This window comes from Balaenoptera acutorostrata, chromosome 18 (genome assembly GCF_949987535.1).
Source record: "Balaenoptera acutorostrata chromosome 18, mBalAcu1.1, whole genome shotgun sequence".
In the NCBI taxonomy this organism is placed as follows: domain Eukaryota; kingdom Metazoa; phylum Chordata; class Mammalia; order Artiodactyla; family Balaenopteridae; genus Balaenoptera; species Balaenoptera acutorostrata.
Genome location: NC_080081.1, coordinates 55,886,364 through 55,912,480, shown reverse-complemented (window position 1 = coordinate 55,912,480; position 26,117 = coordinate 55,886,364). Strand labels below are relative to the sequence as shown.

Below are 26,117 nucleotides of genomic sequence, written 5' to 3'. Positions count from 1 at the left end.
CCATATGAGGAGTATTTTCCAATTAATGGAAAAAGAATAAATTATCAAAACTATCTATGTTTGTATGTATGCATTTTAAAAAATACTAATACGTATGGAAAAATGAAGACACTGAACTATTAACACTGGGTGCCTATCGGGGAAGGAGTGGGATTAGCAGAGACACGAGAGGACTTCTCTTTTTTGCTCTTTGTATTTGAATATCTCCCAGTGAAATTGTATTCAAGTATTATACAATTTTTAACAAAAATAAATCTATGTAGAATAAACCACACATCAGTCAGTTTCATTTTCTTTTGCTTTAGTTATTTGCCTTTTTCTCTATACCTATTTTTGGACAGGCTTTCTGTGCAGTTTTACACATTTAAAAATAGAAGTGCTTTGGTGAGCAACCCATGACTCTTTTAACGACCATTCTGTATTTCCTATGGCATTATAATGGATTAGTTGCATGCTGAATGTGAGTCTTTTTTCTCTTGTAGGTGATATTTTCAGCTGCCATGCAGTTGATAATCCCAAACCCCACTCGGAGCTCAAGATGCTCAGGCAGTATGGCCCCAATGTGCCCGAGCCCATCCTTCAGAAGCTCGTGGCTGCCTTTGGAGAGCTGAGGAGTTTAGCTGACCAGGGCATTATTAACTATCCTTATTCTACCAGAGAAGTTGTCAACATAGTCAAGCATTTACAGGTATGGCGCATGCCTACGCTAAAAGTTTAGAAGAAGCCATCAATCTTGTTTTTTTAGACTGCCTAATCTATACAAAGTCTTTCCATTTCTCTATAATTCTGATTCAAGTGATATAATATGAAATGTCTATAATCTAAATGAACATTTTCTGTTTAACCTTTGAATTGACTTTGGCAAGGTTCTGTGCCATGGCCATTACCAAGGAGCTAGGAAATTTGGTGGAGGTTTTTTTGGGGGGGCGTGGGAAGACAGGAGAGTGAGACAGTAGGGAAACTTTACTCCTGTTTGACTTTGTACAACAAGCATATGGTATCTGAGTGAAAAATATTTTCATTTTGAAAAAAAAGACTTGGAGATAAAAAACAGACTGGGGGGCTTCCCTGGTGGCGCAGTGGTTGAGAGTCTGCCTGCGGATGCAGGGGACACGGGTTCGAGCCCTGGTCTGGGAAGATCCCACATGCCACGGAGCAACTGGGCCCGTGAGCCACAAACTACTGAGCCTGCACGTCTGGAGCCTGTGCTCCGCAACGAGAGGCTGCGACAGTGAGAGGCCCGCGCACCGCGATGAAGAGTGGCCCCCGCTTGCCGCAACTAGAGAAAGCCCTCGCACAGAAATGAAGACCCAACACAGCCAAAAATAAATAAATAAATAAATAAATTTATTTTAAAAAAAAAAAAAAACAGACCGGGAACTGACAGTATTGATTACATACCTGTAAATACTGTGAGAAAATTTTATAAGCTGGAGTAAGCGGGCAGGAGAATGGAATTCCTTAGAGCCATTTGTGATGCATGGTCCACCTTGGTAAAGAAGACAAAAAGCCCACGTAGATTCTACTTTTATAGCAAATAATGGTTTCCAAGCTAACAGTCACAACCTAATGACTCTTGACCTCTGCTCCATCCCCACCCTCCAAGGAAAACCTAGAAAGGAAAATAGAAAGCTTTGTTCTGCCTGTAAAACCATGACACGTCCAGCTCAGATCCCAGCGCCTAAAGAAAGTCAAGACAGAGGCAATAAAGGACCCAGACGACCCCACCCGTGTGAAGTTAGCTTTAGTAGTACTTGTTTCCTTCCCTCTGCTCCTCCCTATTTCTCTATTCTCTGTACTTTTTACGTTCTTCTTCCCTTCTTTTCTTGTTCCTTTATCTTTTTTTTTTTTTCCATTTAGTCATAGACTTGTGACTGCTCTAAATACTTCTGTATAGATATTCAACACTCTGCTTTATTTAAATAGCATTTTTAAGTTTGGTCAATCCAGTACTCATTTTAAAAGCAGGAGATTTCAGAAAGTGGTGGAAGTCACCAAACACCAGGATCTGAGTACCGATTTAACATTTGAGAGAAAGAACTGTTCCCCCTCAAATTCTGATATTTATTTAAAAAGAAAAATATTAAGTCATCAGAGCAAACCTTCAAAGAGAAAAATATTCCTCCTATCTGGTTATCTGACAAAGCTAGTAAAGAAGGGTCTGGGAAAGTTCATTTGATCTTTATTGTTCTGTCAGTTTGGGAAATCTTTATAATACCGTGTATTTTATCACATGGTAATAAGGGAATTTTTTTTTTTTTTTTTGAATACAGAAATTTCCCACTGAAGGTCTCTCCAGCGTGGTTAGGAATGTGTTTGACTTTGATTCCTACAACAACGACATGCGGGAGATTTTGATTAACACTTTGCACAAATACGGGATACCTATTGGAGCAAAACCTACCAGTGTGCAGCTGGCAAAGGAGTAAGGCAAACTCACTACTGATAAAGTACTCTTGAGTGTTACTGTTCTGGTTCTCAAATGCTGATTATTCTGAATCTACTGTCATACTCTACTAAACTGAGTTGGTGCGGAAATTACTTTCCATGAGTAAACGCTTCAGTTATATGTTGCTATTTGCTGGCTGGATTTCAGTTAAATAGCATTATTTATAGGTCTGTAAATTGAGAACTTCAGTTATTTCGAATGTCCCATGAGTAGATGTAATGTAATCAAATAAAGGGAAATATTTGTTTCTTTAACAGCCTCTGTCCTTTTGTTGAATTCCTATGACTCTCATTTTTTCCTAATCTAGTCCAAAATCATTGTACAAACATGAAAGCTACATGAAGAGATAGTATGTATTTAGTTAAGATGTTCTTATTTATGTCACCATATATTTTTCTGTTATGATAGTTTTCTAAATTTATAATCATATTAACTTGAAATTTTGGGGTTACTTATTTCAGCTTGACAGATGAAAGAGGCAGGGAAAACAAGTGACCTTTGTTTCATGTGGGCTAGTTGCCTGCCTTTTATTTTGTAATAACAGGCTACGTGCTTAACAAAGAATCTTGCAAATATGATGTTGTTGACCAGAAAGATAATTGACAGTATTTATTAGTAGGGTAATTAAGTCAGTGCAAATTCACTAGAAAACAGTTTTAAATATGCATAACTTATTGATAATGCATCTAATGCTATTTTTGTCTGTAAGAAAGTCAATTATCATAAATTCCCAAGGGACAAAAATTACCTTTAAATTATATATAACTGTCGTCTCATATAGGAGGAACTCTCTACCTTTCTTAGAAAAAATTTGTTAAATATAAATTAATGATTAATCCAAATATATATGTATATATGTGTATATATATATACACACAAATATATATTCTAAGTGTTTACATCATCATTATTTATTCTTTTAAGTTATTATAAAACTTGTTAGAATATATGCCAATAAAAATAAATTGTTAAAGCTTTAACAATTTCTTCAAGGATTTCTTAAAGAGAAACAAATATTTCCCTTTAGTGGTAAAGGAGCAAGATGGAGTTATGTTAGAAATTATCAGTGAATTGGTTTATATTATTAATAAGTTAGTAAATTTTCTTTTTGAGAAGAGTGATTTGGTGTCAGTTGCTAATATATACACTTTTCTGTAAAATACTATTTTACTGATTGATTACCAGTATTTATGGGCATTTTGAAACTAGTTTGGTGATTTAATGGGTATGGCTTATCTTCTATATTAGAGAGTTCAAGAAATGTCTTTAATATGCAAACTTCTATTAGTACTCATGTTTTTTACTTCCTTTTTATAAATTATATCTTTAGTTTCAATTGGAAATAAGATGATTTTTATTACCATTAACAAATTTATATAGAGTTGTAACTTCATGGAAACCAGGCTTGTGATTTTAAAATAATTTTTTTTTACTCTTGTACAACTTGAAATAAAAATTCAAATACATATTAGTTGGTAAGATCAATCAAAAGAAAATTGTTGGCAATTTAAGTTTTAAGGAAGACAGATAAAATGATTTAACTTATTCATTACTGTCTCCAGTTCTAAACTGAAAAATTCTTGCCATGGCTTGTTCATTGTTGCCATGGCAAGTTAATTCCAGCTCTAGTACTTACTTAAGAGTGGAAGCAAAAGTACATTGAGCCTGGAAACAAGATGGTCATGCCTAAGACCAGGACGGAAAGAACTAGTTGTCCACCCACTGTGTATAGCTAAAAATAGACTGGTAGCCCATGTGGGGGATGTGTGAGTTTTTCTTCAGGGTGGAGATAATGGTAGACTATGATTTGCACATTCAAAGCATTTTTTCCTCACCTGTAAATTGCAGTGACTTGAGCAGCTCAAAAGTAGTGATGTTTTATTACCCTTTAGTGAAAACCACAGGTTCCATATGTTTTATTTCTATCGAATTATCAGCCTTGTACTTTGAGAGGGCAGCATGGTAAAGTGAACAAAGCAATGTCCTGGGAATTCAGCAGTTAGTCACATGTTCAACCTGTATGTCTGGGTCAGACATGAAGAAACAGATTTTACCCTGTTTGTAAAATTGAGAGCATTTTATTCTAGATAGCATAACCATATACCTTTTTACCTAATTAATACATTTTTTAGAATGAAAGGGCACTATTAATAATAACTCTGTAAAAAGAGATGTAAGATAAGACTGTCCTAGTGAGACCAGAATATATTTTCATCTTTATAAGGTTAATAAGGTTCATTCCTATTCTGACATCCTTTGTATTTTAATATAATCTTAATTTTCTCTCATCTGCAAAAACAAAAACAAATTAAAAAGAAGTGATACTAACACTTTCTGTTTCCCCCCTAGAGTAGCACAGTTAATAGTAATCACATAGACCTCTGAAGATTTAAAGTTGCCCTCATGCAGTCTTATGATTTGCTTTGACTTTTCCATACCTTTTGCTAAACCTTTTACTTCACTAGACCTTTTGCTACATCCGTTCTTTGAGGGTGCTCCTGCCCATCTCTGGAGATACTATGTTACTGAAGAAGATCCACATTGGATTTCTGTCCCTAAGGAAGACGGACCAAATGTTTTAATTGCTATTAATATCCTTTTGCCCTGAATGAAAAATTGTTGCTGTCAATTTTCTTGTTCTCTAATCCAGTCTTTATTTGATAGGAGCAAAATTACATTGAATCCAGAATAAGATGGTCACATTCACACACAAGATAGGGATGGAGAAGTAATTGACCATCCACTGCATATAAGTAAAAAGAGATGTAAGACAGATGTTGTAGAAGAGGGAAGTTTTCATGTGTCTTCTACAGCACCTTCCTCCTCAGCTGAAGTCAGAATATACTTTGGCTGTTTGGTGATGTCCCGTTAGTCCTCTTTAGTGAAATTCCTAAGAGAGATCCTGTCACTTTCCCTTTTATTCTCCTAAATAGTGCAGTGATGCTACCTATCCCATAGGTCTCTGTACATTTTTTTTTAAATTTATTTATTTTTGGCTGTGTTGGGTCTTCGTTTCTGTGCGAGGGCTTTCTCTAGTTGCGGCAAGCGGGGGCCACTCTTCATCGCGGTGCGCGGGCCTCTTCACTATCGCGGCCTCTCCTGTTGCGGAGCACAGGCTCCAGACGCGCAGGCTCAGTAGTTGTGGCTCACGGGCGTAGTTGCTCCGCGGCATGTGGAATCTTCCCAGACCAGGGCTCGAACCCGTGTCCCCTGCATTGGCAGGAGGATTCTTAACCACCGCGCTACCAGGGAAGCCCTGCTTAGTTTATTAAACTGCTTAGTTTATTCTTAAGCCAGTTTCTTTTTTTTTTCCCCCAAAGCATTTATTGCCTGTTTGTCACTGGCAAAGTACTACAATCTACCAAACATTTATTTGTGTAAGTCAAGTAGAATAAAAAATTTGAGGAAATTTAAAGGCTTTTATATGTAGGATTTCTCTATGATGCATGTTTACTAAATGAAGAGTGATATCCCATTTATTTTTTAAATAAATTAGCAAAAAAAATTAAAACACTAATAATTCCACCATCCAGAGACAACCATTGTTTAATCCTTCTAGATCTTTTCCTAGGATTCTATGTGTTATTTCAACTGAGAAATATTTCTTTCTAGTTTTTCTTTTCTGAGTTTTTCTTCTTAATAGGAGAGACATGTCCCTGAAAGGAGATCCTTTTTTAAACACTTCATTCTCAGTCTTCTTTGTTGAAAAGAAATATATCTATAATGGTTTAGATTCAAGTATGTATGACATTCCTCCCATTACCCCACTTTTTTCTCCTTCCCTCTTGTTAGTTGAGTTTTTAGACTTAAGATATTTATTCTAACGTAATGAACAGATCATAAAGCATATTTATTCTAACGTAATGAACAGATCATAAAGCATCTAAGGTGCTTTATGCCAGGCATTTCTCTGGCATTTCAACACAAAGTAAGGAATAAACACATTAATATCAACACTTTGTGTCTTTATGCATATGTTTCAATGTCATTATCCTTTACAGACTCATAGAAATGCTGTTGCTAGACAGACTGTACATCTAAAAATGACTGTTACATGTGACTGCTCTTTTACATTGTCCCATAGCTGGTGAAGAAGCCCTATGGAGTCTTGTAATTACTCCTCCAATGTCCTCTTGATATCTGTATTCTCTCTCTGCTTTCAAATGCTTTATTAAAATTTTTTTAACTTCATTTTACCGGCAAAATAAGGTAACTTTATGTGGTCTAAGACCATATTAGCCAATATTTTTATTAAATTTCTCTAATAGGTTCGCATTTTAAATAATTTAAAAACACAGTGGTAGCTGTTGATAGTAGTTGCCTTTGGGAGAGTCTCTGGAAAGGGGAAAGGGGGCCTCACTTTCTATTCTAACTTGTGTATTATTTTCTATATTTTATTTTTTAAATGTCCATAGACTCTCTGGGCCCTGGAATTTTTCATTCTGTTTTCTTATTTAAATAAAATTAAAATGTTAAAGTAAAGGTCTATTCTGAAATTGCTATTTCGTGGGACCTTTGCCTCCAGGACAGCAGAGCTTACACCGCTCTGCAATGCCTACTCTAAGGGTGTAACATTGGCACCCTTAGCAATGACAAACGAGAAATCAAGTTAACCGGACATTGCTATGGCAGTTCAACACAATATAAGTAAGTTTTATGCATTGGTAGACATCAACATAAATGTATCAAGGGAGGGAAGACAACACATTTTTAAGGCAGCAAAAATTAAAATATTGATATTTATCAAATGCTTACTAAGGGCTCTAAGCACTTCACAAATACTAACTCAATCTCTACAACAATTCTGTTTTTTCTATTGGGCAAGTAATTCCTTCCTATTTTATTATCTAGTAGGTGTAAGAGCATGTGTGTGTATGTGTTACAGATGAAGACACTGAGGCTCAAGAGACTCTAAGTAACTTAACAAATTATACAACTAATAAATGGCAGGATGGGAGATTCAAACACAGATCTGTCTGTTCCAGAGCCTTTTTGTTCACTCACCATGCAGCCTCCACATTCTTGCATGAGAAAAGCAATGTAATCAACACTGGATTGCAAGATTTTAAAGATAATGTTTCTAAAGAAACTTCAGAGTTGTTTTCCAAATTTCATTTCCTACCCTTTTGGGACATATATCATGCAAAATATACATTTAACTTTTATGTTAGTGACTAGGCCCATCGTTTTAATCGCAGTGTCCTTTAAATTAATGCCATTTGTCATGGATTACAGAAGTAAATAAAAACATCTTTTTTATACGATGCAAGCAAATTTGCTTATATCTTTTCTCCTACAATAAGGATTTGATTTTTGAAAAATCAAAATAGGTGACATTCACAAATTCTTCAAAATGAGTAGAATGATTCTTTTCTTTTTTCAGTTTATTCTATATAGAATCCTTTACTTAGAACTACCATCCTCAAAATCACACTCATTATATAGTTAGCTTTGGCAGAATAATTATAAATCACTGTGCATTTCCTGTGCATCTGTGAGTTGCTTCTAAGTCATTACAAATTAGAGTTGGCCTCCATCGTGGGGCCAATAGCTCCTGTGTTCAAAGGTGGAATGGATTCCCCAAGGGAAAGGTAGGGTATACCTTCCTGTAGTCCGGGTTCAGACAGATCAGGATGAGTCTTGTTGGGGAGGTACTCAAGTGATTCAAACTTACAATACCGGATTGTACAAGCAATACAAGCCTTTAATGTCCTTCAAACTCACAGATTCTATGGTTCACTGCCCCTAGATGAATTGGATAGTTGAACAAGTTGTCAGTCTTCTCCCTTATATCAGCAACCATTCATTATCAGCCAGTCTCACAGCATATTTTAACAGAACTCCCAATGAAGGTAGCTAAGGTCATGTTTTCCTGTTGTAAGAGGTGTTGATATTTCATTTCGGTGTGTGTTACATGATCATGTTTAGTATTGATCTTTAGAGTAGTGCCAGGTGTGCACATTTGCAGACAGAATAGCTTCATCTATATTGAATGTGTCTTAAAAGGGTATTTGTCTAGAATCAGTTTTCTACATTAAGACTTATCCTGTGTAATTGGAACATCAACAGCAGCTGCTTTTTCTCTGACCAAGACCAACTACAGGGTCTTCCAAGTACCAGAGACGTCAAAAACACCCCCAACCAGGGCCTCCCTTAGGAGTAATTTCATAAGGTTTATCTTTCAATATAAGAATGATTATCAGTTTACTATTTATCCCATTAAATTAAAAGACTCACTTCTTAAAGTTTTGTGCTTCTCCTTCCATTTTCCAAACTATTATATGGTATAATTTTCTTTTTGAAGTCTAGTCTTTACAGATGAGTTCATTACATTCATCATGAAGTTCTAAGGTGTGCAATTCCACTCTGCATCATGATTTACTTGCACATCGTAAAAAAGCTCTTAGTTTTCAAAAACAGTAAGATTTACATAATGACACTATTATAAGCAGAAGCGTGGTATTGGGCTTTATAGTTTCATAGTCCTCACCCTTTACTCTTGGTATACTATGAAGTAGCTTCACAGCCATTTTATTTGCTTTCAGCTCCTTTATGGGGGTGCAGAGAAAAATTTAAAAATATAACCAATCTACATAGAAATTGTCAAGATCTATGAATCTTCTTCCATACTCATCTTCAGCAGTCTCACAGAATTATCTTTGGTCCTTTAGGCATTTGTAAGTGATATCTGTCACCTGGCTGAATAGAAATCCCCAATCCCGACCAATAGGTAACTCTTCCAAATACACTTGCAAAGTAGATTGCATTGTTTGTTGAGAGTCATGTAGTCAGGATGCAGTGAGGAAGGTCTGCCATGGTGGTTTGCAACTTGCCATCAAGATGAGAAGCAAGTAGGTGAAGATGTTGTCAGTTGTAATGTAACCAAGTATTCATTCATTTAACAAACACTATTGAACATTTATGTGGTAAACACTAAGTAGGGAGTTAGAAATATAAAGGTGAAGAAGGCTCAGTACCTGCCTTCAAGGAGGTCATAATAATTGGGGAAGCACTGAAGTAAAGAGTGACTTGTGTTCTGTGAGAGCCACACAAGAGCAAGCAAAGAGGTGGGGTTGCTGCCTTCTGCCCTGGGGGACAGTAACCCAGCTGAATCTTTACAGGATGACTAGGCGTTCTCCAGGCAAATAAAGGAGAAGAAAGCGCTTCAAGCAGAGACAGTTTTAAGAGGGCATGGTGCCTTTTGGAAAATGCAAGTATTTTGGTGACTAAAACTAAAGGTTAATTGAGGGCATGCTATGTGGTGAAACTAAAAGGGAGAGAAGAGTCGGGGGAACCATAGAAGAATTTGAAGCCAGAAAGTAGCATGGTCTGATTCATAATTTAGGAAGACCCCTTTAAGTTTTCTAAAGATAAGAAACTGAAAGCCAGTGAAACTGAAGGCAGGAAGACCTACCTGCTGAGAAGCAACTGCAGTAATCCCGGTGATGAACAGTGAGAGTTTACATTGTGGCAGTGGGAATGAAAAAGAGGGACACCGGTGAGAGAGGTTTCCTTAGCAGAATCGATGGATTCTGAGTGCCAGAGATACAAGTGAGTAAGATGTAAGCCTTACCTTCAATGAATTAACAATCTTCGGAAAACATGTAAGCTCCCAATCTTATTACGCGATGTTATGTTCAAAGTGCTACATTTGCAGTCGGGTTTCTCATCCTATGAGTCCTTTTTGTGGGAAATAACAGGACTCAAACAAGTTTTGTTTGTTTGTTTGTTTTCTGGGAAAATTTCCAACTGGGAAAGTTTCAGTCCCAGTCATTATTGATGTGAATAATTAGAAAAGGAAAGAATTTAAGATTGGAAAATACTGAGATGTAGTTGGTAAAGCAGATGGCAGAAAAAGAGAAGTTTTTGCAGTGAAATTTGAAGAGAGATGAGGGAAAGGAAACCCAAGCCCCAGAACTGTAGTTTCACAACTTCTATGAAGAATAAGAAAGCCAGAGATGTGTGGAGCAAGGTGACAACATCTGCTTTAGCACGGAGTGACCCTGGGCACCAGCACTGACATTGCACAGTGTCAAGCTGGATATTGGGGAGCAATTTGAGAAGTGTTAGCCAAGAATAACAAGTCTCCCTAAATCTTTTTCCATCCTATATCCAAATGAATCTTTATTTCTGTGACCACAGCAGGACCTTGGTGGCAGAGGTGCACAGTCTAAGTTATAAAGTGAAAACCATAATGTCTAAATGCAGAGCCAGCCAATGAAAGGAAAAGCACATGTACATACTCATGTCCATATCATTTGCAGCAAAGCAAAATTTATTTACCAGCAACATGTGCGACTGTAGGGAAGGGAAATTCAGAAGTTTCTAGCAAACAAGGGAGGGTAATTGGGGATAGTAGTACCCATTATTACTAATTTAAAGTGTTTAAAGTAGCATTTCTGTTTTCTCTATGTAGTGTGTTGACTTTTTATTTTAGTAAGTATAAATATTTACAGGGGATTTCATAGATTTACTTCTGACCATGCTCTCTAAAACTGTTATTCTCTATCAGGTCTTAAATTTGAAAATTGCAAATTCTACAGAACTCTATCTTAAGAGTTTCTAAGAGTTCCATATGTACCAATTTCCATGGAAACCCAGAAGAGCAAGAGATTCATTCTGCCCAGAAAGAAATATGGGAGAGGGATGCAAGGGGAAGTAACATTTGAATTGGGCCTTAAAAATGAGAAGGATTTCGTCAAAGAGGCAATAGCAGAAAGGAATTCTGGGCTAAAGTAATAACCTCATGGAAGCATGAAAATGCATAGCATGTTCAGGAACAGCAAGTAGCAATTTGAGGTAACTAAGGCATACATTAGCTGGAGAGTAAGAGGAAGGGGTAAGAACCAAAGGTGGAAATGTTTGTCAGGGTTATTCTGTTAAATGTTCCAGTAAACTCAGTTGGATAGTCCAACTTAATTTTTACCAACTTTTAATGAGTGAGGCCTGCTAAAATTGGAGTTGTTCCTTTTCTTCTCAAAGATGGTAGTAATTGGTGAATTTTTGAGTGTTGGTGGAACTACCCAGAGGGGTTCCATTATTCCCATGAAAATTAGTAGTTCTTGTGGTAAGGAAATGTTTTCAGAATTGTTGATAATAGGTATATCAACAACTTTTGCATAATGCCCCTAGAAAGATCCAAATCTTTTTCATGTGTTTCTTTCATACTCCAGAAATAGTATTGGCAAATGTTCAGAGAAGGCAGAAGTTTGCCACAACATACTATTTAAAACCCCAGCTCACCTCTATGGAACAATCTTAGACAAATCTCTTGTATGTCTTTCAGACTCTATAACTCAACTTTGGTGTCCATATGCACCGTGTTATGAAATGTATGCATACTTTAAAAAAACTTCTTTTTCCTTTCTGTAACTTGGCTAAGTGCTATAATTTGACCTGAGTCATAATTTTGAAAGTCACCTTTTTTTTTAGTTAAAAGTTTTTCTTCCAGATCTTTATTAATTCTTCCACAAGGGATTAAGAAACATCACAACATATGAATTGAAATACTTCATTGTTTTAAAAAACACAAATTCATGAATGACATGATAAAAAGTAGTACTATTTATAAGTCTTAAGCTCATCCACTTCCCCTTTAAAATCAAATCCAGACATCATTCCAGCTAGGACTTTAACAAACTTAAACAATACAAGTGACAGGATCTTAAAACTATGGAAAATGCCATTGTTGTTTCAATCAAATCGGGTATAACAACTTAAGTCTGGTTGGAGTTGAATGACAGATTTCAGTAATGGAATATAGGGCCTTTTGCTAACTAGTTAGTAGATTAGAATTACCCCCAAATTAATGTTGAATATGTTTCGAATTCCAAAGCTTGTTCATACACTCGGTTATAATTCCCCTTCCCCCTAACTACTAACTTACTGAAGGGGAGAGAGTTAGTAACCGTCAAATTTTTCCACAACTTATTGGGAGGTCTTAGTAGTGGAAAATAAATGAGGGGCTTTGGTTTACCTCACTTGGCCAGCCTGGAGCCCACAGGAAGTCTAGAAACAACTCCCCGTGTTACCAAGGATCTGACAGAGTCAGTTTGATTGTGCAACACCAGAACACCCTGCGTATGTGACTTTCAGTTGCAATTGTTAACGCTAATAGCATCTTGTTATGTGGTTCTAGAATAGATTCTATATGGGGTACCTGAAGGTCTTTCCCATACTCTGCCAACCAAACTGCTAGTACTATTTTTAAATAGAACCAGGCAACCTGTAATTTCCATGACTGTTACTTAGAATGAGTTGGCAAGTTCAAAGCAGCTTTCATGAATATCCCTGGGGGTTGTCAGTAAAAATTGGAAGTCGAGTAAAGTTACTTTTTCCCAAATGGATAAAGGTTTTTGGTTTTGTTTTGTTTTTAGCATCTGTATGATATTTTGTGGGATTATTAAAGGATATATTAGACATGTTTTTTAGGCTAGATTTCAACCTATCAACCAAGCATCATTTTTATTAAGCAATTCTCCACTTCTGATTAGATTTCCAGATGTGTAACTGTTTCTGTTGTCTTCAAAGAGCCAATTTAGGATGTATGTAGAGCTCCTTTAAAAAAAAAAAAAAAAGCAATTTTGTCTATCAGGCACCTATTCTATTGATAGGTATAGATAATTTCATTCTGATTATTTATTTTAACTCCAGAGCACTAAGGTAATGTAAGATCTACCACTGGTACTTCGCTCCACTCACTTCAGTGATCTTAAGAGACCTCCCCCAGCTTAAGAAACCGGAACCTTACAGATTATCCCTTTCATCTCACAAAGGAAGAAATTAACACTCAGAGAAATTGTCTAACTTTCCCTTTCACAAATTTGCTAGTTAATAAAAGAACTAGCACTAGAACCTACTAAGTCTTCTACACTAGCGGAAAATTAGGTGTGTCTCCTTCCTTTGTTTTCTCCTCTATATTTAGAGACTTAATTCTCCTTTGGTGAACTGCTGAAAGCAATGAAGAATACTGTTCATCCCCTAAACAAGGAGAGAGAGATTCCAGTCTACAAGATGTTTTCAAGATCTGCCCTTTTGACATGGAAATGTGTTTTTATTACATTTAAGAGAGAACACAGTAATAGTAAATCCTCTGACTCACTGCCTCTTCCACCTCATTACTGGTAAAAACATGGAAATAAGTGGATGACCAATCAGGATAATTGTCCACGTACTTAAAATGTATTTTAAATGACAGATACAAAAACACATACGTACTTTTGAATGATTAATGACTTAGAAAAATTTCAATGAAAGTTTCTTATAAATTTCTTTCCTTCTGTGTTAAACATTAGCATTTCAAAGGACAAAAATCATATTCCACCAGAAACCGTGGTTTCGTATTCTTTTTTTTTTTTGTACAATTTAGCAAACCTTTTTTTAAATTTAATTTTATTTATTTTTTATACAGCAGGTTCTTATTAGTTATCTATTTTATTCATTACTGTATATATGTCAATCGCAATCTCCCAGTTCATCCTACTGCCACCAGCCCCCACCGCTTTCCCCCCTTTAGGGTCCATACGTTTGTTCTCTACATCTGTGTCTCTATTTCTGCCCTGCAAACCGGTTCATCTGTACCATTTTTCTAGATTCCATATATATGCGTTAATATATAATATTTGTTTTTCTCTTTCTGACTTACTTCACTCTGTATGACAGTCTCTAGATATATCCATGTCACTACAAATGACCCAATTTAGTTCCTTTTCATGGCTGAGTAATATTCCATTGTATATATGTACCACAACTTCTTTATCCATTCGTCTGTCAGTGGGCATTTAGGTTGCTTCCATGACCTGGCTATTGTACATAGTGCTGCAATGAACATTGGGGTGCATGTGTCTTCTTGAATTATGGTATTCTCTGGGTATATGCCCAGGAGTGGGATTGCTGGGTCATATGGTAATTCTATTTTTAGTTTTTTAAGGAACCTACATACTGTTCTCCATAGTGGCTAATATCAATTTACATTCCCACCAACAGTGCAAGAGGGTTCCCTTTTCTCCACACCCTCTCCAGCATTTGTTGTTTGTAGATTTTCTGATGATGCCCATACCAGCTGGTGTGAGGTGATACCTCATTGTAGTTTTGATTTGCATTTCTCTAATAATTAGTGATGTTGAGCATCTTTTCATGTGCTTCGTGGCCATCTGTATGTCTTCTTTGGAGAAATGTCTATTTAGGTCTTCTGCCCATTTTTGGATTGGGTTGTTTGCTTTTTTAATATTGAGCTGCTTGAGCTGTTTATGTATTTTGGAGATTAATCCTTTGTCCGTTGATTTGTTTGCAAATATTTTCTCCCATTCTGAGGGCTGTCTTTTGGTCTTGTTTGTAGTTTCCTTTGCTTTGCAAAAGCTTTTAAGTTTCATTACGTCCCATTTGTTTATTTTTGTTTTTATTTCCATTACTCTAGGAGGTGGATCAAAAAAGATCTTGCTGTGATTTATGTCAAAGAGTGTTCTTCCTATGTTTTCCTCTAGGAGTTTTATAGTGTCTGGACTTACATTTAGGTCTTTAATCCATTTTGAGTTTATTTTTGTGTATGGTGTTAGGGAGTGTTCTAATTTCATTCTTTTACATGTAGCTGTCCAGTTTTCCCAGCACCACTTATTGAAGAGACTGTCTTTTCTCCATTGTATATATTTGCCTCCTTTGTCATAGATTAGTTGACCATAGCTGCATGGGTTTATCTCTGGGCTTTCTATCCTGTTCCATTGATCTATATTTCTGTTTTTGTGCCAGTACCATATTGTCTTGATTACTGTAGCTTTGTGGTATAGTCTGGTATAGCTGGAGTCTGATACCTCCAGCTCCGTTTTTTTCCCTCAAGACTGCTTTGGCTATTCGAGGTCTTTTGTGTCTCCATACAAATTTTAAGATTTTTTGTCCTAGTTCTGTAAAAAATACCATTGGTAATTTGATGGGGATTGCATTGAATCTGTACATTGCTTTGGGTAGTATAGTCATTTTCACAATATTGATTCTTCCAATCCAAGAACATGGTATATCTCTCCATCAGTTGGTATCATCTTTAATTTCTTTCATCAGTGTCTTATAGTTTTCTGCATACAGGTCTTTTGTCTCCCTAGGTAGGTTTATTCCTAGGTATTTTATTCTTTTTGTTGCAATGGTAAATGGGCGTGTTTCCTTAATTTCTCTTTCAGATTTTTCATCATTAGTGTATAGGAATGCAAGAGATTTCTGTGCATTAATTTTGTATCCTGCAACTTTACCAAATTCATTGATTAGCTCTAGTAGCTTTCTGGTGGCATCTTTAGGATTCTCTATGTATAGTATCATGTCATCTGCAAACAGTGACAGTTTTACTTCTTCTTTTCCAATTTGTATTCCTTTTATTTCTTTTTCTTCTCTGATTGCTGTGGCTAGGACTTCTGATTGCTGTGTTGAATAATAGTGGCAAGAGTGGACATCCTTGTCTTGTTCCTGGTCTTAGAGGAAATGCTTTCAGTTTTTCACCATTGAGAATGATGTTTGCTGTGGGTTTGTCGTATATGGCCTTTATTATGTTGAGGTAGGTTCCCTTTATGCCCACTTTCTAGAGAGTTTTTATCATAAATGGCTGTTGCATTTTGTCAAAAGCTTTTTTTGCATCTATTGAGATGATCATATGGTTTTTATTCTTCAGTTGTTTATATGGTATATCACATTGATTGATTTGCCTATATTGAAGAATCCTTGCATCCCTGGGATAAATCCCACTTGATCGTGGTGTATGATCCTTTTAATGTGTTGTTGGATTCTGTTTGCTAGTATTTTGTTGAGGATTTTTGCATCTGTATTCATCAGTGATATTGGTCTGTAATTTTCTTTTTTTGTTGGATCTTTGTCTGGTTTTGGTATCAGGGTGATGGTGGCCTCATAGAGTGAGTTTGGGAGTGTTCCTTCGTCTGCAATTTTTTGGAAGAGTTTGAGAAGGATGGGTGTTAGCTCTTCTCTAAATGTTTGATAGAATTCACCTGTGAAGCCATCTGGTCCTGGACTTTTGTTTGTTGGAAGATTTTTAATCACAGTTTCAATTTCATTACTTGTGATTGGTCTGTTCATATTTTCTGTTTCTTCCTGGTTCAGTCTTGGAAGGTTATACCTTTCTAAGAATTTGTCCATTTCTTCCAGGTTGTCCATTTTATTGTCATAGAGTTGCTTGTAGTACTCTCTTTGGATGCTTTGTAGTTCTGCGGTGTCTGTTGTAACTTCTCCTTTTTCATTTCTAATTTTATTGATTTGAGTCCTCTCCCTCTTTTTTTTGATGAGTCTGGCTAATAGTTTATCAATTTTGTTTATCTTCTCAAAGAACCAGCTTTTAGTTTTATTGATCTTTGCTATTGTTTTCTTTGTTTCTATTTCATTTATTTCTGCTCCGATCTTTATGATTTCTTTCCTTCTGCTAACTTTGGGTTTTGTTTGTTCTTCTTTCTCTAGTTCCTTTAGGGGTAAGGTTAGATCGTTTATTTGGGATTTTTCTTGTTTCTTGAAGTAGGCTTGTATAGCTATAAACTTCCCTCTTAGAACTGCTTTTGCTGCATCCCACAGGTTTTGGATCGTCATGTTTTCATCATCATTTGTCTCTAGGTATTTTTTGATTTCCTCTTTGATTTCTTCAGTGATCTCTTGGTTATTTAGTAACGTCTTGTTTAGCCTCCATGTGTTTGTGTTTTTTACATTTTTATCCTGTAATTGATTTCTAATCTCATAGCGTTGTGGTCAGAAAAGATGCTCGATATGATTTCAATTTTCTTAAATTTACTGAGGCTTGATTTGTGACCCAAGATGTGATCTATCCTGGAGAATGTTCCGTGTGCACTTGAGAAGAACGTGTAATCTGCTGTTTTTGGATGGAATGTCCTATAAATATCAACTAAATCTATCTGGTCTCTTGTGTCATTTAAAGCTTGTGTTTCCTTATTAATTTTCTGTTTGGATGATCTGTCCATTGGTGTAAGTGAGGTGTTAAAGTCCCCTACTATTACTGTGTTACTGTCAACTTCCTCTTTTATAGCTGTTAGCAGTTGCCTTATGTATTGAGGTGCTCCTATGTTGGGTGCATATGTATTTATAATTTTTATATCTTCTTCTTGGTTTGATCCCTTGATCATTATGTAGTGTCCTTCCTTGTCTCTTGTAACATTCTTTATTTTAAAGTCTATTTTATCTGATATGAGTATTGCTACTCCAGCTTTCTTTGATTTCCATTTGCATGGAATATCTTTTTGCATCCCCTCACTTTCAGTCTGAATGTGTCCCTAGGTCTGAAGTGGGTCTCTTGTAGATAGCATATATATGGGTCTTGTTTTTGTATCCATTCAGCAAGTCTGTGTCTTTTGGTTGGAGCATTTAATCCATTCACGTTTAAGGTAATTATCAATATGTGTGTTCCTATTACCATTTTCTTAATTGTTTTGGGTTTGTTTTTGTAGGTCCTTATCTTCTCTTGTGTTTCCTGCTTAGAGAAGTTCCCTTAGCATTTGTTGTAGAGCTGGTTTGGTGGTGCTGAATTCTCTTAGCTTTTGCTTGTCTGTAAAGCTTTTGATTTCTCCTTTGAATCTGAATGAGATCCTTGCTGGGTAGAGTAATCTTGATTGTAGGGTATTCCCTTTCATCACTTTAAGTATATCATGCCACTCCCTTGTAGAGTTTCTGCTGAGAAATCAGCTGTTAACCTTATGGGAGTTCCCTTGTATGTTATTTGTCTTTTTTCCCTTGCTGCTTTCAATAATTTTTCTTTGTCTTTAATTTTTGCCGGTTTGATTAGTATGTGTCTCGGCATGTTTCTCCTTGGGTTTATCCTGTATGGGACTCCCTGCACTTCCTGGACTTGGGTGGCTATTTCCTTTCCCATGTTAGGGAAGTTTTCGACTATAATCTCTTCAAATATTTTCTCGGGTCCTTTCTCTCTCTCTTCTCCTTCTGCGACCCCTATAATGTGAATGTTGTCGTGTTTAATGTTGTCCCAGAGGTCTCTTAGGCTGTTTTCATTTCTTTTCTTTCTTTTTTCTTTATTCTGTTCCGCAGCAGTGAATTCCACCATTCTGTCTTCCAGGTCACTTATCCGTTCTTCTGCCTCAGTTATTCTGCTATTGATTCCTTCTAGTGTATTTTTCATTTCAGTCATTGTGTTGTTCATCTCTGTTTGTTTGTTCTTTAATTCTTCTAGATCTTTGTTAAACATTTCTTGCATCTTCTCGATCTTTGCCTCCATTCTTTTTCCGAGGTCCTGGATCATCTTCACTATCATTATTCTGAATTCTTTTTCTAGAAGGTTGCCTATCTCCACTTCATTTAGTTGTTTTTCTCGGGGTTTATCTTGTTCCTTCATCTGGTACATAGCCCTCTGCCTTTTCATCTTGTCTATCTTTCTGTGAATGTGGTTTTTGTTCCACAGGCTGCAGGGTTGTAGTTCTTCTTGCTTCTGCTGTCTGCCCTCTGGTGGATTAGGCTATCTAAGAGACTTATGCAAGTTTCCTGATGGGAGGAACTGGTGGTGGGTAGAGCTGGCTGTTGCTTTGGTGGGCAGAGCTCAGTAAAACTTTAATTCTCTTGTCTGCTGATGGGTGGGGCTGAGTTTCCTCCCTGTTGATTGTTTGGCCTGAGGCAACCCAACACTGGAGCCTACCTGGGCTCTTTGGTGGGGCTAATGGCGGACTCTGGGAGGGCTCATGCCAAGGAGTACGTCCCAGAACTTCTGCTGCCAGTGTCCTTGTCCTCACAGTGAGACACAGACACCCCCTGCCTCTGCAGGAGACCCTCCAACACTAGCAGGTAGGTCTGGTTCAGTCTCCTGTGGGGTCACTGCTCCTTCCCCCTGGGTCCCGATGCACACACTTCTTTGTGTGTTCCCTCCAAGAGTGGAGTCTCTGTTTCCTCCAGTCCTGTCGAAGTCCTGCAATCAAATCCCACTAGCCTTTGAAGTCTGGTTCTCTAGGAATTCCTCCTCCCGTTGCTGGAACCCCAGATTGGGAAGCCTGACATGGGGCCCAGAACCTTCACTCCAGTGGGTGGAGTTCTGTGGTGTAAGTGTTCTCCAGTTTGTGTCACCCACCCAGCAGTTATGGGATTTGATTTTATTGTGATTGCGCCCCTCCTACCATCTCATTGTGGCTTCTCCTTTGTCTTTGGTTGTGGGGTATCTTTTTTGGTGAGTTCCAGTGTTTCCTGTCGATGATTGTTCAGCAGTTAGTTGTGATTCTGGTGTTCTCGCAAGAGGGAGTGAGAGCACGTCCTTCTACTCCACCATCTTGAACCAGTCTTCTCTGGTTTTGTATTCTATGCAAAAAATATCTAAGCCTTGCGTGGTCTTATTAAGTATATGGAGATATTTTGTCAGATTACTCTTTCACTGAAAATAAAATGATTTTCTAAATCTCAATATGTACCCTTTTAATGATCATCAAGCTCATTTCAAGCATACATTTCAATTTATAGCCACATGTACATGCCTCATTTTTAAAGAACTTTTAACTCTGAATCATTTTTGGCCTTCACTTAGCATGGAATAAGAAATTTATACTGAATTAAGTGACAAATTAATGGTTCTTTTTTTAAAGATTCAAAGAAAAGGTAGTATGATTAAAAAGTAAAGGCTTATTCTAAAAAATTTGTCTGTGGTTTTGTACTTTAGCATTACTATATTTGTTTCTGCAAGTTATTTTATTTAAATGTAACTTTAAATAAAAGGGAATCTAAACACAGAATAATTCCATTAGAAGTCAGAATAGTAGCTCCCTTGGTAGGGGTAATGACTGAAGTGGTCCATGGGAGTTTCTGAGTGTTCGTGATGCTTGGGTGCTGGACACACACGTGTGCTCAGGACTAAGTGGCACATTTATGTGAACGTTTCTGTAGGTATATTATATTATATGGCAAGTCAAAGTAAAAAAAAAAAAAAAATTAAAGTGCTAAAATAGACCCTATGAAACTTGCCCTGTACAACTTATAAGCATGTGACTGGTAGTACTGTGTACTATTTATTATTTGATTTCAAATTTAGGAGAATAGAATGAAAAAATTGATGGATTGCTCCATTGTTTTTCCTAAATCCTTCCTATACTGTAATAGGAATTTGATATTAAATTGCTAAGTATTTACCAATTCAGGGGAAAAATATGTAAACCCTAATTATATTTGCCATTAAGGTAAAAACAGACTAGGACCTTACCTTCTGAGTTTCTGAAATGTGAAATCTTTTTCTTTTCAAAGTATATTTTAAACATCATATTAAAGACTATCTTTTAATAAAATTAAATATAACTGACTTCTAAGTAAAGCATTCTTCAAATTTGCTTGTGTGGTCGGTAATATATGGCTCATTATTTTTTCCTATGACTTGGAAACAGGAAGAAATGTTTATTCTTCAAATTAATCCTTGACAGGTTGCCTCTGCCAGAGCAGACCTTCATGGGCTATTGGACAATTGGTCAGTCAAGAAATGGAATGCAAAAACTATTGTGTCCAGCAGAAACTCATCATATAGACGTAAAGGTTGATATCATTATTTCTTCATTAGAATGTTGAATGTTATCGATTTTTCTGTATCTTCCCTGGAGAAAATCCATTCAATCTCAGAAATGACTTGTTCTGATGTTATTTTAGAATAGATTAACTTCTGCTCTAATTCTTAAGCCAGTCGGGCCTCTGAGGGACTCAATGTACATAATGGCTAATGGCCAGTAGAATTCCTAAGAGCTATCCTGTATTTCAGGAAAGTCAGATAGGACGGTTACTCCATTATATTTGTTTTCGTGAAAAAGGGCAAAGGAGTATCAGTCACTAGTTGCAATAGAAACCCGTGTTGGTTTGACTGTGGGGAATTAGATGCTTATAAAATCATTAGAAAGGACAGGAGTAACAGAGTCAAGGGACCATTGTTGGACTTTTGGTTTCAAGATGAGTGTTTTTGCTTCTGCTACCACCCCTGTTGTTGGGAGCTGCACAGTAAGGCAGGATCAGTAAACTTTTCCTGTAAAGGGCCAGATAGTAAATATGTTAAGCATTGTGGCCATACAGATTCTGTCACAACTACTCAACTTTGCCATGGTAGCAAAAAAGCAGCCTCAGACAGTACATTAACAAATGAGTGAGACTGTGTTCTAATAAAATTTTATTGACAAAAGCAGGGAGATGGCTCAGACTTGACCCGCCATAGTCAAGTTTGTCTTGACTAGGCCACAGTTTGTCAACCCTTGTAAGCAGAGCATAGAATCGGACTGCTCATATTTGTCAGAGCCTCCTTATCTGCTCTGACTGCAGGAAGATGGCCCCTGCCTCTCATCTGCCTTCCAAATCTCATGCAATTGCATTTAATTGGCAGAACCTAAATCACATCCAGTCTGGCCTCTGAGGTACTCAATGTAGGTAATGGCTAATGGCCAGTAGAATTCCTAAGAGCTATCCTGTATTTCAGGAAAGTCAGATAGGATGGTTACTCCATTATATTTGTTTTCGTGAAAAAGGGCAAAGGAATATCAGTCACTAGTTGCAATAGGAGTATGAGGAATGTAGTTTTTAGTCTTCTAGCTCCTAAGATACAGACTAGATAGAAGAGGTGAGAGCGCCCATGGATGGCAAAATAGTAAATATCTAACCCAAACATTTTTGATTAATTAAGGGCTGTAAGGGCATGCAAATCAATGTTCAAGAGTCAACTGTATTTAAAAAATTATTCTCCTAGTTTGGACAGCTCTGGGTCCCAATACTTGAAGTTCAAAACTTGCTCTTGGCTTAGGAAAGAATGAAGGAATGAGAACTCCTATGGGATTTTACATCTGCTATATTTTGTGAGTAAAAAGAAAAGAAAGTGAGAAATTAAATAAGATAGCACATGTGAAAGCATTTATAAATGCAAGTATATGGTATTATGATTGTTATAAGTATCATGCTAGTCAGTAAAACGAGAAGAGGTATTTCAAGATGTGGAATATTTGAATTGAAAATCTGTATTTTGGAAGAACTTTAGCTTTTCTACTTTTTGCTAACTACCCAAATGTCTTAACTCAGATAACTATTTTTTGTAGGGTCCAGCACTTATAAACATACAGGAGTATCCAATAGAAAGACATGAAGGAAGATCCCAAACCTTTACTGAAGAATGTGCCTCCTGGAAGTTACCGTTGGATGAAATGAACTTAATCTGCGACATCGCTACATCACATGGTATGTCAGTTTATTCTTTTGATTTTTCCTTCCTGCACTGATTTTTTTAAAAGCAGGATCAAAATAATCTCTAGACATCAAGAAGTCTATGATAGACTCAGTAACTGTGTCATTCTTGGATTGAATGGCAATTATATGTAATTTAGAACTAATTTCCTATAACAACCTAACAAAATACTATTGTGAAATCCACATAAGCACTGCTGAGTTTATATGCATGTGTCTGCTTCTCATTACAATTGTAGCACAAAGTTAAACACACCCAGGCGTGTGCTAAAAATAGAAGAGGGAAAGAAAAAGGAAAAACATTGGATTTTTTTGGCTCAGATTCCAGTTTGGTGATTGCATGAACCCTGAAAGCAGGGCTGGAGGATTTGCAGTCATTAAACCTCTCGTTGTAAAGAATGGCAAATAAAGGATGTGAATTTTTGGCATCTGCGTCTCTGGACTGTTGCCATTACCTACTGATTCATGCAGTGTGCCCTGGGTACTTTTTGGCAGAAGTTTTCAATTGATGGCAGTTACTAAGGTGATATAAACAGAAGTGATGGCAGGGGAAAGGGAGAAATTCTCTAACTTGTCTACAATGGAGGTTATTCAGGCAAAAATTCAGAAGCAAGTTTTTGTTCATGTAAGTTCTGTGGATGTTTTCTCCAACATCAGCTATGTTGAGTAAAAATATGTGCTTTTAAAACGTACAGGGTTTTTGTTGGTAACAGACTGGTGTTCCTATTAAGATATTTTACATTCACTAGTAGAGAATAAGTATGAATCTTACGGATAAAATTTGAACTTTGCCCTTGTCTCATATTTAGAGATTGTAAGTAAGTATGCTGTGATCCTCTGCCTCATGCCAGTGACAGGTGTCATTAAACCTTGTCACAGTCTCACAATTCTCAACACAGCATTCCAGGCAGCCACTGTGAGCCAGTCAGAATTGGTCCTTAAAAATGAAACTCATTTTCTGTCCCTCACATAATTTAACCCTCTGTTTTAGTATTGTCCACATTTGCAAGCTAGGTTTTTGTGTTGTTTTTTATTTCTTTGTTTTTTTACCTATTCTGTATTGGTGAGAGAAAAGAACATTTTCTTGGGTTAGCATCAGGGTTAAATATACATATATATATGTGTACATATATATATATATATATTTCTGAGCCAAAGACCAAACAGCACTTAATGCCTGCAATAAGAGAGAACAATTGTAAGTTCATGAAGTACATTTCGATTTATTTTATTATTTTTACATTTCTATTAATACTGTTATTATATTCCCTGGTCCCTATACTATGTACAAAGGTGCTCAATAAATGTTGAATTGAACTTATTTGTGCTGATAGTAGAAGCATTAAAAAGATTCTTAAATTATAAGTTGTGTGATTCTATCTGATATTTAGAACTGTAGCGCACACACACACACACACACACACACACACAGTTCACATTGTCTCCTAAATAATATGTCTTCTTCTGCCCTTCCATTGATTTGTGTTTCTCATCAATGTTAGCTTATTTAAATTTACCATATCTTTATATATATTTAAGTTTTCTCTATCTTTATATATATTTGGTCTTTATGTGTAGACATGACATATATATGCACACACACATAAACTATTTTTTTTTCCAGATTTTCATATCTTGTGTCTTAGTTTTGGGTTCAGAAAATATGACCACTGTAAATAGATACCTGGATAATGAGTGATGTTAATAGCGTTTATTATACAGAAGCAGCTTAATCCCTTGCTTCAAGGTTCCCAGAAATAGAGATTATGGGAAACATAGTCCAAAGCCTGGCTTCTCTAAGGGAAGCCCTCAAACCAACAGCAGTGACATCTCCTGGGAGCTTGTTGGAAAGGCAGAGTCTGAAACCCCACCTCAGACCCACTGAATCAGAATCTGCCTTTTCATTAGATCCCCAGGTGATGCATATGCCCTTGAAAGTTGAAGAAGCACTGAAATAGAATTCAAAAAATGGACCTAGTCAAGTACTAGTTTGAAAAGACAGAGATTTTGTAATAATAAATACACAAATACAAAAAAAGATAATTTGGAAAATAAGATCCATAGAGCTAAGAACAAAAAATGGAGTTACTTATTTACTAGAAAAGCCTGAAGATCTAGTAACTAGCTGGGAAATGCCGGATTAGCAGATAGAAGATGCTGACGAGCTGTTGTCCATCTGAGCCAACAATAAAATAAGAGGAAACAGACTTTTATTGAGGCATAAAATACTTTCATACAAGGAAGAATTTCCTGACATTGAGGGGTGTTAAATATTTAATGGTGTTAGCATGAGATGTTATAGAATTCTTTGGGGACCAGATACTTACTTCCAGGAATAGGTAGGTGTGGCCCAATGTACAGTTACAGCAGGTGCGAAATTGCTTCTCAAAGTGCTCTTCCACCTAATCAATCCATTTGCAGATCATCTGCTGAGTTCTGACTGTGTGCTGTCTCACGATTCAGTTTTCACTGGACCTTTTGACCAGTCAGAAAATCTATTGCAGACCATGGAATTAACACTTTTTTGTCATTTCAGAAAATGAGGAAAATACTCTCTATGTAGTTGCATGCAATCCCGTTTCCTTATACTTTATGAATATGACTGGGAAAAGCGGCTACTTTGTGGACCTTTTTGACATCTTCCCAAGAACGGCCAGTGGAGTCTGGCACCCATTTGTGACAGTGGCACCGCTGGGAAATCCCCTCAAGGGTCAAGTGATTCTCCATGAGCAGCAGGTAATGACATGGTCTAGTTATGCCCAGGGTAACTGATGCAAAGGAGAAGGCAAGAGTGTTTTTCAACCTATAACTAAAAATTTGTGCTTTCATAAAGATTGACTAAAAATATGTGCTTTCATAAAGATTGAGGACAGGGGCTGAAGGACAGGGTCAGGAGTTGTATTTTATCAGTACCACAAGGCAGGCTAATATCTTCCTCTCTGAAGAGACTTCTCAACCTCAGCACTAATGACATTTGAGGCTAGATAATTCTTTGTTGTGAAGCTTACATTCTCTTTGGGGAGATAGACAACAAACAAGTAAGCCAACAAATAAATACCAATTTCAAGTAGTGATAAGTGCTGTATAAAAATAAGGTAAGGTCCTAAGGAATGATGGGGGTAGGGTAGGAGGAGATGAAAGGGTAAACAGTACTCAAAAGAGTGCTCAGATATCTCCCCTTAGGAGACGACATTTTACCTGAAACCTGAATGGCATTCTTTACGTGGAGATAGCCATGTAAATATACTGAATGGAATTATCTTAGTCTGTTTGGGCTGCTGTAACACAAGTACCATACACTAGGTAGCTTATGAACAGAAGAAATTTATTTCTCACAGTTCTGCAGCCTGGGAAGTCCAAGATCAAGGCGCTTGCATATTCAGCATCTGGTGAGAACTCACTTCCTAGACAGCTGTCTTTTCATGGTAGCCTCACATGGCAGTAGGAACAGGGATCTCTTTCGTTTCTCTTTTATAAGGGCACTAATCCCATT

The 26,117-nt window shown here is 36.8% G+C and overlaps 1 protein-coding gene across 3 annotated transcripts in view; it reads left to right on the top strand.

The window, feature by feature from the left end:
- The window catches only part of VWA8 (von Willebrand factor A domain containing 8), a 364,979-nt gene that overhangs the window by 213,182 nt on the left and 125,680 nt on the right, over positions 1–26,117 (top strand). For all 3 annotated transcript variants that reach the window (XM_057532758.1, XM_057532757.1, XM_057532756.1), the window contains 5 exons: positions 483–688; positions 2,274–2,425; positions 20,839–20,947; positions 22,480–22,618; positions 25,161–25,360. In XM_057532758.1, the coding sequence (XP_057388741.1) occupies positions 483–688; positions 2,274–2,425; positions 20,839–20,947; positions 22,480–22,618; positions 25,161–25,360 (806 nt within the window). The remainder of the gene's footprint in view (positions 1–482; positions 689–2,273; positions 2,426–20,838; positions 20,948–22,479; positions 22,619–25,160; positions 25,361–26,117) is intronic.